The following is a 14,448-nucleotide window of genomic DNA, read 5'->3' on the forward strand; positions in this document are numbered from 1 at the left end:
TTGTGCAACTGTCAGCAACATTTTATAGCTCAGAAGTCCTGAGAAAATCTCGGGGAGTTACCTGAAAATAGCAAATAGCTTTTGCCAGAAAAACTAGCATTTTATATCTCGCAAATATACGGTAAAGGACTTTTCAGTCTCCTTTCCTGTGACTAAAGACACTAATTCTAGGTTATGATGCTGAACATAAAGAAGGCTTGATGCTGATTTGGTCTCCTTGCAAACCCTTCATCCCTCCATCCATCCCTTCAGTCACGACATAACGTTAGTAAAAATGAAAAACATTATAGAGTAAAATTTCAATCAAATAAAGGCATCCGAAGAAAAGCCCGGCCTCACTGTGTAAAATTAATATCCTAGACTTTTAAGGACATTAAAAATGAATAGGATTAAAGCTCTTGTAGCTGTAAACATTCATTTTAATTTGCATTCATAACAACCGAGCCTTAATAAAGTCTCCGGCTAACATTCCCTGCGAGAGAAAGCGGCGTTACCATAGCAACAAAAAGGCAAATCCATAGAAACAGCCACCGTGTATAAAATAAAATCATAATACAGAAGTGTTCTAAAAGGAAAGACCCAAATGGAGAAAGAAAATACCTGGGAGAACGGTCAACCAAGCAGAGTGGTAAGCGTACCCAATAGAATTCCCAGCAAGGCAAGTGTACTCCCCTGCATCCTCAAAAGAAACATTGGCCAAGAACAGAATTTCTAGCTCCTTATCCGTTGTGTTAATACCTGCCGTCTGGGGATAGAGGAAGGGACAGGGAGAGAGAGGGAGAAGAGGAGAGACAGAAGAAGATGAGTCCGCCTGGGATCCCGAATGAGAAATGGACAACTCCACAGATCCCCCGAAGAGAAGAGGCAAGTAGGGGCGATAGAGCTTTGTTTACAGCTCAGCGCCTCCTGTGAGGTCCCTTTGCCCAAGATGGAGTGGTCAGACCCACCTGCCAGCTTTGCCCCCTGGACATTAATGGCCAAAGCAGAAGTTCCCCTTCACCAGGCTTTAATACTACCGTCACTCTGTCCCGTCACAAAGCATGCAAACCCACAGCTTTTGAAAGGAAAATGTCCACAGTACAACCGTGCGCTTTGAAAAGTTAAATGAAGCACAGAAGCAGAAGAAAAGGCTGTGACCTTTATTAAGAAAAAAGACTGAAGGGTTAATTTTTTAGAAATGCTAGAAGACCTACAGCAAAACAAATCTATGTTCAATTAACAAAAAACAAATACTAGCTAAGCCAAACACAGGTACTGTAGTAAGGCGTTACAGTCTCGTGCTTATTTATCCTAAATGGGGAAAAAGAGAAACTTGGAAGAGTCTTCTCCCAGGTCAAATTTGATTTTTGTTTTTGCTGCTCTCCGTCTCTTTTTTTATAGAATCTGGCTCACAAAGACCAGAACTCTGTATTGGTAGTGTCTGATGTATTACTCTTTGTGGAACTGTGGATGATCAGCTAACAAGCAGGCTGATGCTTAGAAGACGCTTATGAATAAAAAGGATCTGTAGTTATAAGTAAGATTTTTTTGTTGTAAAGACTAGTGTTTCCAATGGTGTAAATGCATATTGTATATTTATTTCTGCTGCAATGAAGATTAACAAAAAGGAAATGCAGAGAAAACGACTGAGCAACATTTTATTTGAAGATCGTTATTATAGATGAAAGCTGGCAGAGGAACGTGTCAGCTGAGCTGAGCTTTTTCCAATTAACAGGCCCTGGTTCAAATTGTGCTCAGTTCCAAGGGCTGGGTTTTGGGGTGTCACTGTAGGGCAGAGAGCTCTCCAGCTCTTTTAAACCACTTAACTCAGATGTCCTGTGACAAGAAAGTTGACCAACGGCTCTCGGACGATGTGTTCATCCATAGCCTGGACAGCAGCAGTGTTAAATTCAAGTACAGTAAAGTCAAATGCAGAAAAGTGCAAGGGCACTAAATACGCATTCCCATTGTTTTGCTGTAGATTGCGTTTTGAGAGAAATCAAAACAAGATGAGACAGGGGAGCTGGCACTTGGAGTCGGACCATAAGTAGAGATGGGCGGCTCTGGCAGCTGGTTTCATCGTTAATGCGCATGCAGTTAGATTCATTGCAAAGCTCAGTAAAGAGAGGGACATTGTGCATAAGCTGTAAGATGAATGATGAAAGGTAAGTACACCACATCATATTTTCCAGGCTTACAAGCTGTGTGTGCATTAGGTCCTGGGACAGAGTTCTGAGTTTACCTGGTTTCGGGTTGTGAATAAAAAGCCAGAAGGGATTTTCGGACATGCCTACGAAATTAAAGGCTCGACACCAATATTTTCCCTCGTCTTTCTTTGTCACATTGTACAGAGTGAGTTTATCATTGGCTTCTGTGTTTTTACTTATCCAGGACTGCAGAAACAGACAGATATTTTAGTGAATACACTGTGCACCTGGAATCACATAACACTGTGAACCGAGTACGATTTCCTTTTTAACTTTTTTTAAAGGTCAGGAAATTCTACAGTCAATACCTCAGTAATTTTAACTGGGACATTGATAATAATTAAAAAAAAGGTTAAGTTAACATCACAAGAATATGCAGAAATGCTTTCCTTAGCTATTTTTAGAAATATACTTAAAAGTGTTTCTCTTATCAGTAAATGTGATGTCTGTCTTGTACACAATGGAACAATACAACACATTTCTGGGAAAGATGGGACACCTCTCCATTTCCATGCGTTTTTAACACTCAGCTAAGGCCACCAGGATGAACAATGTTTTTGGTGTTCTGCTGAAATAACCAGACCCATGTGAAAAGAGTCAAGTGACCCACCCAAGACTCAAGAACTGTCTCGTGTTTTTTTTCCCTTCTTTTGGTTTCTCAGCATTAATTTTGTTTTGGGTCCAAAATTCAACACATTTGCAGCAGCTGAAATGTTTCTGACCACTTTCCAAAACATAAATGTGTGTGAGGAAGGATATATTTGTGACTCCGCTGGGCGCAAAGAGAAAGCTTTAAATTTGAAAAGAATAGGCTCACTAATTCATGTTTTCTTTTAACACTCTGGTGTGGTGACACTTCGAAGTCATCCACCCATCCCCAAACCCCATGTTTGTATCACGCTTTGTTCCCATTTGCCTTTTTGTTTGCTTCCCATAAAATGAAATGCTGTAAGTTGTCGAAAAAGTAAAAAAAAAAATCAGAGCAAATGTTGTTTCAATTATCCGGGAGTCGAAAATAGAATGTGGAGACAAAATCGGAGCCGTCAGTGGTCTGTCTCCTCTGCTGACTCTGCCCGTCCTGGGCTGGTTGTAATTTTTTCCATGGCTTTTCAGGAGACTCTTCTCCACTAAATTAAGCAGTGCATCTGAATTAAATGAATTTCAGACTGCTAATGGGGGTTTCTGAAAGCCGCCACTGAGGCGTTTCTGATATTTCAAACCAGATGTTAGTGTTTTCGTTTAGTTATTGGAAAAAAAACCAGGCCCGCTTGACTTTGTTCAAAAGGAATCCTCCCGGTTTCTTCAAACAGTAAAGGGGGGGGGGGGCAGCACGTCTCGCTTCAATGTTTTATGCTTTTCTGTGAGAAAAGAAGAGAAATCTCTGATTTTTAGTTGACCTCCATCCCACGCGAAAGAATGTAACTGCAGTTGTCCTGGTTTGTAAATGGTGAAAAGTCTTGTGATTTCTCCCAACGGCCTTTTCCAACTTAACTGAAACAAGCAGTCCCAAACGGCCGGTGACAAGTTTAGTGTGAAAGGTACGGATCCTGCAGTACAAAATACGAATAGTTAAATGACCTCATTTTAATATTTGAAAATATATAAATTAACATTTTAGGAGCTGTATACTTAAAGTCTCTGGATGTTACTTTCTGATTGTGTGTATAAAAGATTTGCAGGGTCATGGTGAAGGCAGATGAGAAGCTGGACTAAGCAATCACGGGTGTAAAGACATTAATACTAGCATGTCACTCTTATAAACAACTGCAAATACACACAAAATTGTAGACAGGCATTATGTACGTTTGTAACAATGTAATGGTAATTAATGATTTAGCAAGAATGAAAGAAATCCTGGCATTCTGAATAGGAATGATGCAACGGCAGGATCACTCCTCTGTGTTCAGCAGGGGGTTTGCTCTGAAGGCAGTGTTAGAATCCAGTGACATCACTGTTTGCACTGGAATGAGCCATGCTTCTGGAAAATCCTCCTTGTGCACACCGAACACATTCCTCTGTGGATCCTGTTGACATCCTTAGCGCCTGATCTCCATTGTCTTCTGAGATTCCGGGTTAAAAGCCTGCCCCTATCAGCTTAAAGGGGAAATCTTTGGATTTGCTTTTCAGATCTCCACAGCCGCAGGCATTGATTTAGTCCTCTTTGGCTGAGTGTCCAAACATGGGATTTAATTAATTTTCAAAGTTAGTTTCCAAGCATAAACCTCTGGAACATGCAGGCCTTTTGGTGCTTTGCTCAGGCCTTTTTAGTACCTTTGGTAGGTCACTAAAAGAACTAGCATGGCCTAACTATTTTAAAATAAGAGGACATGGTGAATGAAAGTTGCATTCATTGAAATGCCAGGCAGCCTTAGTTTGATAATAATATAAGAACATAGGGACAAGTTACAATCAAGAGGCGGACATTTGGCCCAGTAAGATAATTTGAAAGTAGCTAACTGATCCAAGGATCTGATCCAGCCCTTTTTCTCAAAGAACAGTATTGGCATCAACAATATGGCTGGGTAGCTTGTTCCATTCTCTTACAATCCTTGTATAAGTGCTCCTTATACAAGAGTTCTCGCATGGACTTCCAATATAATCGAGACAGTTTTTGAGCCCTGCTCCGTTTCTTAACAAAATCAAGACACACATTAACATTGACCCAGGTGTTTCTGATTATTAGAGCCTTTTGGCTGCCAAACAAGCTGATCCTGTCCAACATTTCCCCTTCCATGGCACTTCTGTAGTTACATTAATTTTCTCCAAACATCCTGTACACATAACTGGAGTAACAGTTATCTGTAAACAAAGCAACAAATTCAGTGTTGCGCTGGGATCAGGTTCTCCTCCCTGGGGAGTAGTGTTTCTGTTCATGTTTTGCACTCAGGAGGTGTGGGCCTAATCTGACCAGAGGAGCCCACAGGATCAGACACGATCAACGAGAGAAGCTCTGAGAATGTTAAAGGTTCAGGAACAATCAGGACAGTGACTGCAAGGCAGTTTCTGTCATTTGGTTCCTGGTGGCCGTAGCTAAAACCCCCCTCACGTTGTTCCGGACTGCCCCACCCCACCGCCCTGGCACTCAGTCCACGGTTCTCACTTACCTTGAGTATGCTGACATACGGCACCCCATCAGGGCCGTATCTGCTGCCATTGACCTCAATGTGTTTGAGCCACTGAATGTGGGGCTGCGCGTCACTGTAGACTTTGCAATGGAACTCCACATCGCTGCCCACCACGACAGTCTGGTTGGCGGGCAAGCCGGCCTGCAGGATCGGCCGGTGGGGTGAGCGCTCTGCTTGAGGGCGCGACAGGGGAGAGGGAGCGGGAGAGAAAAAGCCGATGTCAGTTTATCCCCCGTTCACCCACATTGCAATCCCAGGCAGCCTGAGCCAACAGCAGCCAGCCTGAAATGAGCTGATCACCTGAATCATCTTTGCAGTGCTGAAATAAGCAGGTTTGTCTGTGTTTGTTACCGGAACAATTTAGTTTGGGAGGCTACGGCAGGAGTGTCAAGAAGGCATGTATTTCTCAAAGAAATGAAGCTATAGGAATGCTGGGCAGCTGCTGTGGTTCGGACTAGACTGACTCGTAACAAATCCTTGATTGCCTTGATGAAGTGGACATGGACAACAGGAGACAGCGTATAGACTCAGCTTTTAAAGAATCAATCAGGGGTGAATTATCCAAGCCAGAGGCTTCTTGATCTCAGGCACTGCTGTGGTTAAGCTCTGCCAAGCTTCTGAGGACCGACGGGATTAGTCTCCTAGGTAGTGTGGCCCCCAGCCAGTCACTCCGGCAACCGAAGTGCTTAAGTAACCAGCACGGCGACTGGGGTGCAGCAGTTGTTCCGCCTCAGCACACTGCCTGGCTCGGCATGGAGGCTGACACACTCCTGACAGGGCAAGTGCATCAGAGCCCGCAGGCGGCCGTGCTGCTGCTGCTCTCTGCCAGGGCCCTCTCGGTGTCTGACCGCACCGACACAGGACAAACAGCACCAAGTAGTGCCTCCTCACCTAGGACGTCCAGCTGGTAAGTGTGGGTGATGGTGCCGTACTTGTTTTCCACCACGCAGGTGTAGTTCCCTCGGTCGGACGGCACCGCGCTCTCCATCACCAGACTCCACTGCTGATGCCTCAGCTGCCGGGGGATTGGGACAGAAAACAGGACGTCAAAATAAAACAGCTGAGCATCGTGGGGCTGCGGTGATTTCCGCTGGTGGCGCTGACATAAAGTGGCTGGGGATCCGTTTTTCCATCTTCCCAGCTCAGCACAAAAAACAGGTTTGTTTGTCTAGTGGCTTTCCAAAGAAAAGAAAAACAACATGTGCAAAGCAAGATCAAGCAAACTCTTTTTCCTTTGAATAAGCTAAGTAGGGGCTAAATAATGGCTTGTACAGAGCGTCTTTCATGCAGGAAATGGGATTCAAATGGGATTAGCAATTTTCTGTTTATCTAACCTTGTATCTAAGCAGTGATAACAGAGGTCTAGGTGACAGATATTAACTCCTCGATCTAAAAAGCTGCAGCCGACCAGGTTGTAGCGGCATTCGATGAAGGTGTGATATATCCAGGTGATGAAGACCTGGACAGATTGACCAGCTACAGTAGGTGAACAATGGTTCAAGTCCAGATGGAATGAGGGTTGGGGCCACCAACCACCAAGAACTGACTTCAAGACACTCCAACAGGATCAGAACTCCAAACCAAAGAAATAAACGACTTCAAAACAGAAAGAGCCACTGGCTCTGACATATGGGGGGACAAATCCAGCAGGGTGGGATCCTGACAATCAGAAGGCCTGGCACTACTGTTTTCAGCTCTAGAAACCCCCAAGCACTAGGAACACAAAGTGCGAGAGGAGGTAACAGTCCCTCTGTAAGGAATCATAAGCTTCACCCTTCTGATTTTATTTCAACCAGGACAAAAAACCCTCTCTGATGTTGCTGTGCTGAACATGTTGTACCTGGGTACTAATTTAATTTGAAAAAAATGTCGCCCATTTAGCATCTTTCCATTGGGAATATAGCTTGAATAATTAAGATAATAGAGTTAGTCTATACTAACAGAAGCAAGAGACTATGCTGAAAAGACTCTGGTGTATCAGACTTTGAATATAATTATGAGAGAGAACTTTATTTATTACTCCTTGGGTTGGAGTTTCCATTCGACCAACATCCAGCTGAACTATACAGCAATTGTTCTGTGCACACAGGTTTCCCGCAGCCTTTAAGATTTCGGTGTGTCTCGGCAAATGAAATCATGTTAAGTAACTAATGATTCGTTTAAAGCTCCCTGGAATGTGTCACAAAATTTCAAATAAGGCAGCAAACAAGCTATTTGCAGCAAGGCACCAGATGTGTGATGACTGAAAACAGGTCCTTCACAAGCCTGGCTATTCATTAGACTTTCTCCACTCTCTGTGGGGCTGTGGAAGGACAGTGTGGGGCCTCGTGGCTCATGAGACTTGCACAGATTTTCCAATAAGCTCTGGCTAAGTCACGGTTGCAGGAGGGCTTGCCTGAAACATGACGGCAGATCTGTGCAAATCGAAACTGCGGAGTCTGAGGAAGGGTTTATTTGCCCTGATTTACATGAGGAATTCCTTCATTGTGAGAGACACTTTGAATGCCTTATGTGATGTAAATGAAGCTGTCATTTCCAGCAAGTTGTTTTGTACAGCTTACTTGCAGAAGGGGGGGGGTCACAGGACAGGTTCTACTTGGAAAAACTGTTGAGATGTTGCACCAGATCACAGGTAGCTGACAGCCTAGGTTATCTCAGACACAAGTATGGGTAAATGTCTGTCCAATATCTGTTCATATGTTATAGCCACAAAAAAGCTATCAATGGATTGCTCAGTCAATTTACAATTAAAAGGTATTTTAAATATAGTTTTCAAACTAACACAGCTGCAATTTAGTATGTCCACAGCACAAAAAACAACTTATTTGATCATTTATTAATTGTGAAAAGCAACAGGCATTTTTTCCAGGACTTGATCCTATATGTAAACCCTTCTTCAATAAGACCTGTTCCCAGTGTGTGATAAGATAACTACAAACTAAGATGTTTTGTTTCAAACAAAGCAGATTTTTGGAGGGACATAGAAACAACAACAAACTGGAGACTGGAAACACTTTGACTTGTGTCGTCTTATTTGTCTGCATCCGTCAGGAAAAAGAAACATAAGTTACACTACACTACATTCCAATAGCTTTCTACATGTTTCCAAACTTTCTACAATGCGTATTTGTTTACCAATTTGAAACACCCATGGTTCAAGATAATGAAAAGCTATAGATGGGAGATTTGAGATGCTGAAAATGTTTTTGTGGTACTTATGGGAAATCCATCCATTTCCTAACCGCTACCTCGAATACAGGTTTGCTGGGAAGCCTGTACCTATCCTGTCAAGCAACAGGCACAAGGTTGTTTTCTCTCGTGGCTCTGTGGCTAAGGATCTGCACCTGTGGCTGGAAGGTTGCCGGTTCGTATCCTGCGGTTGGCAGAGGAATCCTACTCCTCTGGGCCCCTGAGCAAGGCCCTTCACCCCAACTGCTCCAGGGGCGCTGTATAAACGGCTGACCCTGTGCTCTGACCCTAAGCTTCTCTCCCTGTCTGTGTGTCTCATGGAGAGCAAGCTGGGTTATGTGAAAAGACAAATTCCTAGTACAAGAAATTGTGTAGGGCTAATAAGGTGATCTTATCTTATCTAAAAGCTGTAGATAATTTATTCTAAGAAATTAAGAATAATGCATGGTTGGCTTAAATATGAGGTTATATTTCATCAGAAACTCAAGCAGACTTTTTAATAGAGGAAATATTTGCGTTTCCTTTTTGATATCTATTCGGAATCAAAAAATAAACATTTGAAAGCTCACAGTACTGAAATTTCACTGCTTCCCTCAGAGCACACATAGGACAATGCTGGGCGGCTTCGGTTTTGTATTTCTGATTTACACTGAAACAACTCCTTCGGGTGTCCTCTTAATCTTTCAAAAGTCTTCAGTCACTGCTAAGAAGCAGTTAAAAAACAACAGGCTTTGAAAATAATCAAATGGTTTGCATTTATGGAGGGCTTTTGAAGAATTTAACATTGGTTACAACCCTTGGTTCGCTGAAAAACTCTTGCAGCCATCAAATAAGCACAACTCCTGTGATACAGTTATGTGGTAAATGATTCATATTTGAAGGATGTCCTGGAGAAGCCGATACCTAGAGTGTCACATTTAGTCACACAATGTGACTGGTATACTGCTTTCACGGCACACCACAATGTAGACTGGGGCAAATGTGAGACTCTGAACACTTTTTATACCAGGCTGAATTTAAGTCCAAGGCAGAGCTGAGATCACATGGCTACTCTCCCTCCTAGACAGGACAGGACCAAGGAGAAAAGTAGCACTTAATCACACCTAGACAGCTTGCTTTGGGGGAGGAAACCAGACCACCTGGTGAAAGCCCACACAGACATGTAATGAAAACTCCGCACAAACAGATGCAAGTGAACCAAACTCTCAAACTCAGAGGCTGGCGGGATCAGTCTACCTGGCAGTGACAAACAAATCGAGAACAAGCAAAAAGACAGGGAAACTTAAACGCAGCAGGACTGCACTGGGCAATTGTACTGTAGCTGCTATGCAGACAAAGTAGGCTGTCCAGTTTTGAATGGCCATTTCTGATAAACAATAAGCCTGTACAGACTGTTTTGCACAGCTCCTTATGAACGACATGTTTAGTTAAGTATGAACATGCCACAATAAATGTGCTAATGTGACTGCATACTATAAAGCTGATTCTACAGAGAACAACATACAAAGATGTACTTGGTTCAGAACATGAAAACACTGGCCACTGCATTAAATGTGCTGCCAGTGTTGCAAAATGTTTAACCCCATGTTCAACAATTCACAAGTCATTAATAGTTTGACATGAGAACTTACAATGATATGAAAGACACGGTGCACCTTCCCTTTAGTTTTTCTAAATGGAAAAATGAAATACCTCTGTGTAAATATTATGTCTTGTGTTGCTAGCAGTTGCATGGTTACAGTATGCAGGTCTAAACCCTGCCTGAGAAAATGAGTCAATGTACTGCACAGTACGGTAACAACTTACTAAATTATGGAGTTAATTACAATTCTTTTGGAAGGAGGTAAAATGTGTCTAATTGTTGTGCGATGCGAGGCAAGAGCTCCATATTTGAGAATGTTAATGAAAAGCCAGATTGTTTGTTTTAGCAAGAGGTTCACCTTCCTGATAACGTGAAGGAAGTACAAAACTGTTACACGCACCTGATGTCGATGTGATGCAAGCTCTATTGGCATAACAGCTTTCGCTCTCAGCGTGAAAAGTCCCTCATCAGCACCTTTTTGAGTGCCTTCGTGCATTTCAGCAACATGAGATACTTTGCACAAAAATGCCTGGTTTATGCACTGCAATAAAGCTGAATTCCTAAAAATCAAGACACTGCAGGTGAAGTTTCCACACACTTGACATATGATAGTACACATGCAGCCATCAGCTCTGGTTATCTGAAGATATTGCAAAGCTTGAATTTACTCAAATATTAAGTATTTTATTTCTTTCAACGTCAGCCAATTCACTTAGAAGGCGGCGCACGGATCAGGACCCAGGCAAATTCCACACTGCAGCTCAGCTTCTGTCAGTCCTTTCCAAATGCAACAGCGCTTTGGCCCACAAAAACCTTTTTGCCATTTTGTCTTGCAGCCTCTCCCCAGACCTGACTGTTGAGCAGGTCCTCGTGCTTCGCTGGGTATTAAGATCTGAAAAGGATAATTCCACTTGCTGAATTACCCGGGGTTTACCCAACGTGTAAACAGGCTTCACACGATATTAAAGATTCCAAACAGGATTAAAACATTAATGAGCTTATTGTATAAAGTCATACAGATTGAAAATCAAGACTGGGGTTTTAGGGACAAGTAGCATGAGAACAGATGTGTTTTGGGGATTTGAGGAAAATAGGAGAGGGTGAGCTGGTTAAAGAACAAGTTTTTTATCTTAATTTAACAAGACAGACTTATTAAAATTGCTGGGGCCACTACTGCCATTTATCCCTTCATTAATCTGTGTGCAGCCTGTGCAATAAAGAGGTTTCAGTTCACTCACGGAGAGGAAGTAGAAGGAACTGATCAGGTCTTGGTTTGTCGGGCTCGGTCATTAAAGCTGCTGTGCAAAAAGTGGATCCTTTGAAAAGCCCGTTTTCCTGTTGCTGGGTCCAGGTCTGTCTACCACTGAATTCACCACACAGGATATTCTTTCATTGAAAACAGACATTTTGTCGTGAAAGAGACCCAGAAATTAAAGAGCACGAAATGCTTTGATTGGATGTGTGTGTTTTATTTAAGTATATACAGTACTTCAGGACAGGCACCAGGGCAAACACTAAAAAAACAAAACACGTTATACAACTCCTTCAGAAGAGACTGGTACAAACTTTAAAAAAAATCTGTGTTATGAAGAAATGTGTGAAAAGGTGGTTATGTGCCAGTTCTCGGCTGAAATCCAGTGATGTTGCCTATAAAAGGGTATCTTTTCTTTACCGTGCTTGTGGATCTGCCAGTCACACTACTACAAGTGAATCAGACAAGAAGGAAATATTTTCACCCTGTATATTGTAGCCTTTAATAAGACTGTTTAAAGATGTTTAATGCATTTTGACTTAACAGTTAATACACTGACTGCTAGTATGAATCAGACAGTATGAATACTGCGAACGGCATGGATTCACCTGTTTCATCAGAAACTCCTATCTAGCGAAATCTAGCTTCCAGACTTGGGACCCATTTATTAATCTCACAAATCTCCACTGGCCCCTGGGAAACTTTTGAGCAGACCCTTCAAGTTTTGAGTGGCAAGTGCTCCTTCTCAAGAACAAGACACCATTTTAAAGATTGACTGCCTAACTGTAGTCCAAATCTTAATCTGAGGACTCCTGATTCAAGGTTTCTCACTCAGCTGAAAACCAGGCTGTCTACACTGGGAGACAGTGTCTTCTCGCATTGCATTGCCCAGGTCTTTTACTCTGAGCTTTTCTTTTCTCTTTCTCTCTTTCAACTTCTCTTATGTGAATTACAGGGGTCTTGCACCTATCTGCAAGACATCTAGTGCTGCTTTGGTCTGGGGGGAAACGGAGACATCTGACTTCCTACATATGAGGACTACAAAAGATGGGTTTGATCTTGCTCAGTCACATCACCTGCCCCTGTCACCATTCTCATATGGGATTCCTCCATTCCTCCATCTGTCTGGTCAGTGAATAACCTTGTCTCCTCGGTAAGGAGTCAGAGTTTCAGGCCAATGGGATCTGAAAGCTAGGTACAAAAGGTGTACATCAGGTGTCACCATCCAAACATCCCATTTGATATTTCTCAGAAGGAATTTAGTTAATATCACTTATTGCAGGTGTTTATCGATATGATCTTAAAGCTTCCATTAGTTCAGGCTGTATTTTTTAAAACTAATTGGGAGTCAATTAATAGATTTTTCAGCTAACAAAAAGATTCTTGAAGAATGTTTTGGAAATGTCCAACATTTGCATTGGAACAAGTAAATGAAACGACTCAAGAGATTTGTTTTTCTGACACACCAAGGTCCTGGAAAATTCACTGTACCTAGTTTGAGTGAAAAGGAAAAAGATGGTAGCTATTAAAATAGCTCCAAAAATGTATTTCTACTTGTATTGAATTTTCTGGAATTAAATGCAACATTAGCTTTGCAGCTGCGTGGACATCAATAAAGCAACTTCATTACTTTTGTCCACCTTTTAATCCAACCCTCAGCATGCTCTCTGCTCCTTTCACACCTGTTGTCTACTCATGGCGAGCAGTTTTGTCGAAGGAGATGTGTTTTTTAGCTACTTTCAAGTGATGCATAACTGCATGTTCTGCATCTAAGCAAGAGCAAGGAAAATTTGATCTTCTTAGCTTAGCCTCTAGTGTGTTTGCAAGAAGATCTTATTAGACCCTTGCTGGCTCTGCTTTATTAGAAAAAAGAAACATTACTTAATAAGTGAGGTACTGTACACATACTCTAACACCTCATAGCAATGGGACACATCCCATCACTGTTCAGAAATCCATTAATGAAGACAGCAGGAAGCTGCTGAAAGGCAGTGAAATTACTGCAAGTATTAGACACCATTACTGCCTGGAAATTATTGATGAGTTATTAAAAACAAGAAAGCATTCAGCAAAAATATCCAGCTCACAGCTCATTGTAAAATCTCCAGCACTGCCTGTTAGGAACAGCTTGCAAATCTGTGTTTGACTTCCAGTACCCTGAAATTTCAGACTAGTTCGTTATTAAAAAACCTCTTAAATCTTCCTTTTTACTTCCTTCCACATCTAAAGAAACCGCATAAACCATACAGAATCTAATGGTGCAAAGGATTTAATGAGGTAAACATTTAATGGGGCTTCATAAAAACTGAAATGTTTTGAGGCGCAAATTTGTTTCAACTGCTTGTCCAAAACCAGGGTACCGTAAAATGTTGCATGGCTACAATACAGGATACCGGAGTAATTATCACATTGTTCCGTGACAGATCTTTGTATGCATTAAAATAGAAAAAATGTATCTTCTAAAAGGCCTATTTTTATAGGGGAGCAGTTTGCAAAGGCATTGTCCAGCCATCAGAATTTGTCATCGGCCCGTCCATAGGCTGAAATAAACTTATCACCCTGACAGGCATTCAGCCCTGCTATGCAGATTGTGTGTAATGACAGGTTTTGTCCAAAGACAGTCAAGCCTGTCAGTCTGTGCACTGACCCTAATCCTTTGGAAGTGACACAGACCTTGTCCACCAATCACATTAGCTCGTCTGTCATCGCGACTGCCACGGGGGCAAAGGTCAGCCATCGCTTTCTCAAGGTCAACATCGGGCAAGCAGGGAATGCTAATGGCTTCAAACAGTGCGTGTGTGGGGGGCATGTAAACACGCAATTAACTTTCCACCACTCACAGGAAACCTTATGCAAGGTTTCATTTGTGTTCCTTGTCCTTGGAAATATACTGCAAGCATGGGCATAACAATAGACAAAACATTACCGACTTACAGACAGGATTTTTTAACATCTTTCTATCAAATGTGTGAAAAAAACAAACATCAAAAAGCCTAGAAAGCAAAGCTAAGCTGTGACTCTGACCACTGCATGCTTTCCCAAAACACAAAATACAACCACTAGAAAAGTCATTCATGTCAGAGAAACTGTGGTGAACAGTTACAACAATAGTGC

At 42.1% G+C, this 14,448-nt stretch overlaps 1 protein-coding gene across 5 annotated transcripts in view; it reads right to left on the reverse strand.

Annotated features, from left to right (window-relative positions):
* The window catches only part of fgfr3 (fibroblast growth factor receptor 3), a 78,319-nt gene that overhangs the window by 19,320 nt on the left and 44,551 nt on the right, over nucleotides 1–14,448 (reverse strand). For 3 of the 5 annotated variants that reach the window (XM_088918818.1, XM_088918809.1, XM_088918842.1), the window contains exons 6-8: nucleotides 6,203–6,326; nucleotides 5,291–5,481; nucleotides 2,222–2,372 (exon numbers count right to left, since the gene is read on the reverse strand). In XM_088918818.1, the coding sequence (XP_088774944.1) occupies nucleotides 2,222–2,372; nucleotides 5,291–5,481; nucleotides 6,203–6,326 (466 nt within the window). Of the gene's footprint in view, nucleotides 1–600; nucleotides 746–2,221; nucleotides 2,373–5,290; nucleotides 5,482–6,202; nucleotides 6,327–14,448 lie in introns of all 5 variants that reach the window. The other 2 variants (XM_088918833.1, XM_088918826.1) reach the window with 1 other exon arrangement.

Source organism: Atractosteus spatula, chromosome 1 (genome assembly GCF_055471065.1).
Source record: "Atractosteus spatula isolate fAtrSpa1 chromosome 1, fAtrSpa1.hap1, whole genome shotgun sequence".
Taxonomy (NCBI): domain Eukaryota; kingdom Metazoa; phylum Chordata; class Actinopteri; order Semionotiformes; family Lepisosteidae; genus Atractosteus; species Atractosteus spatula.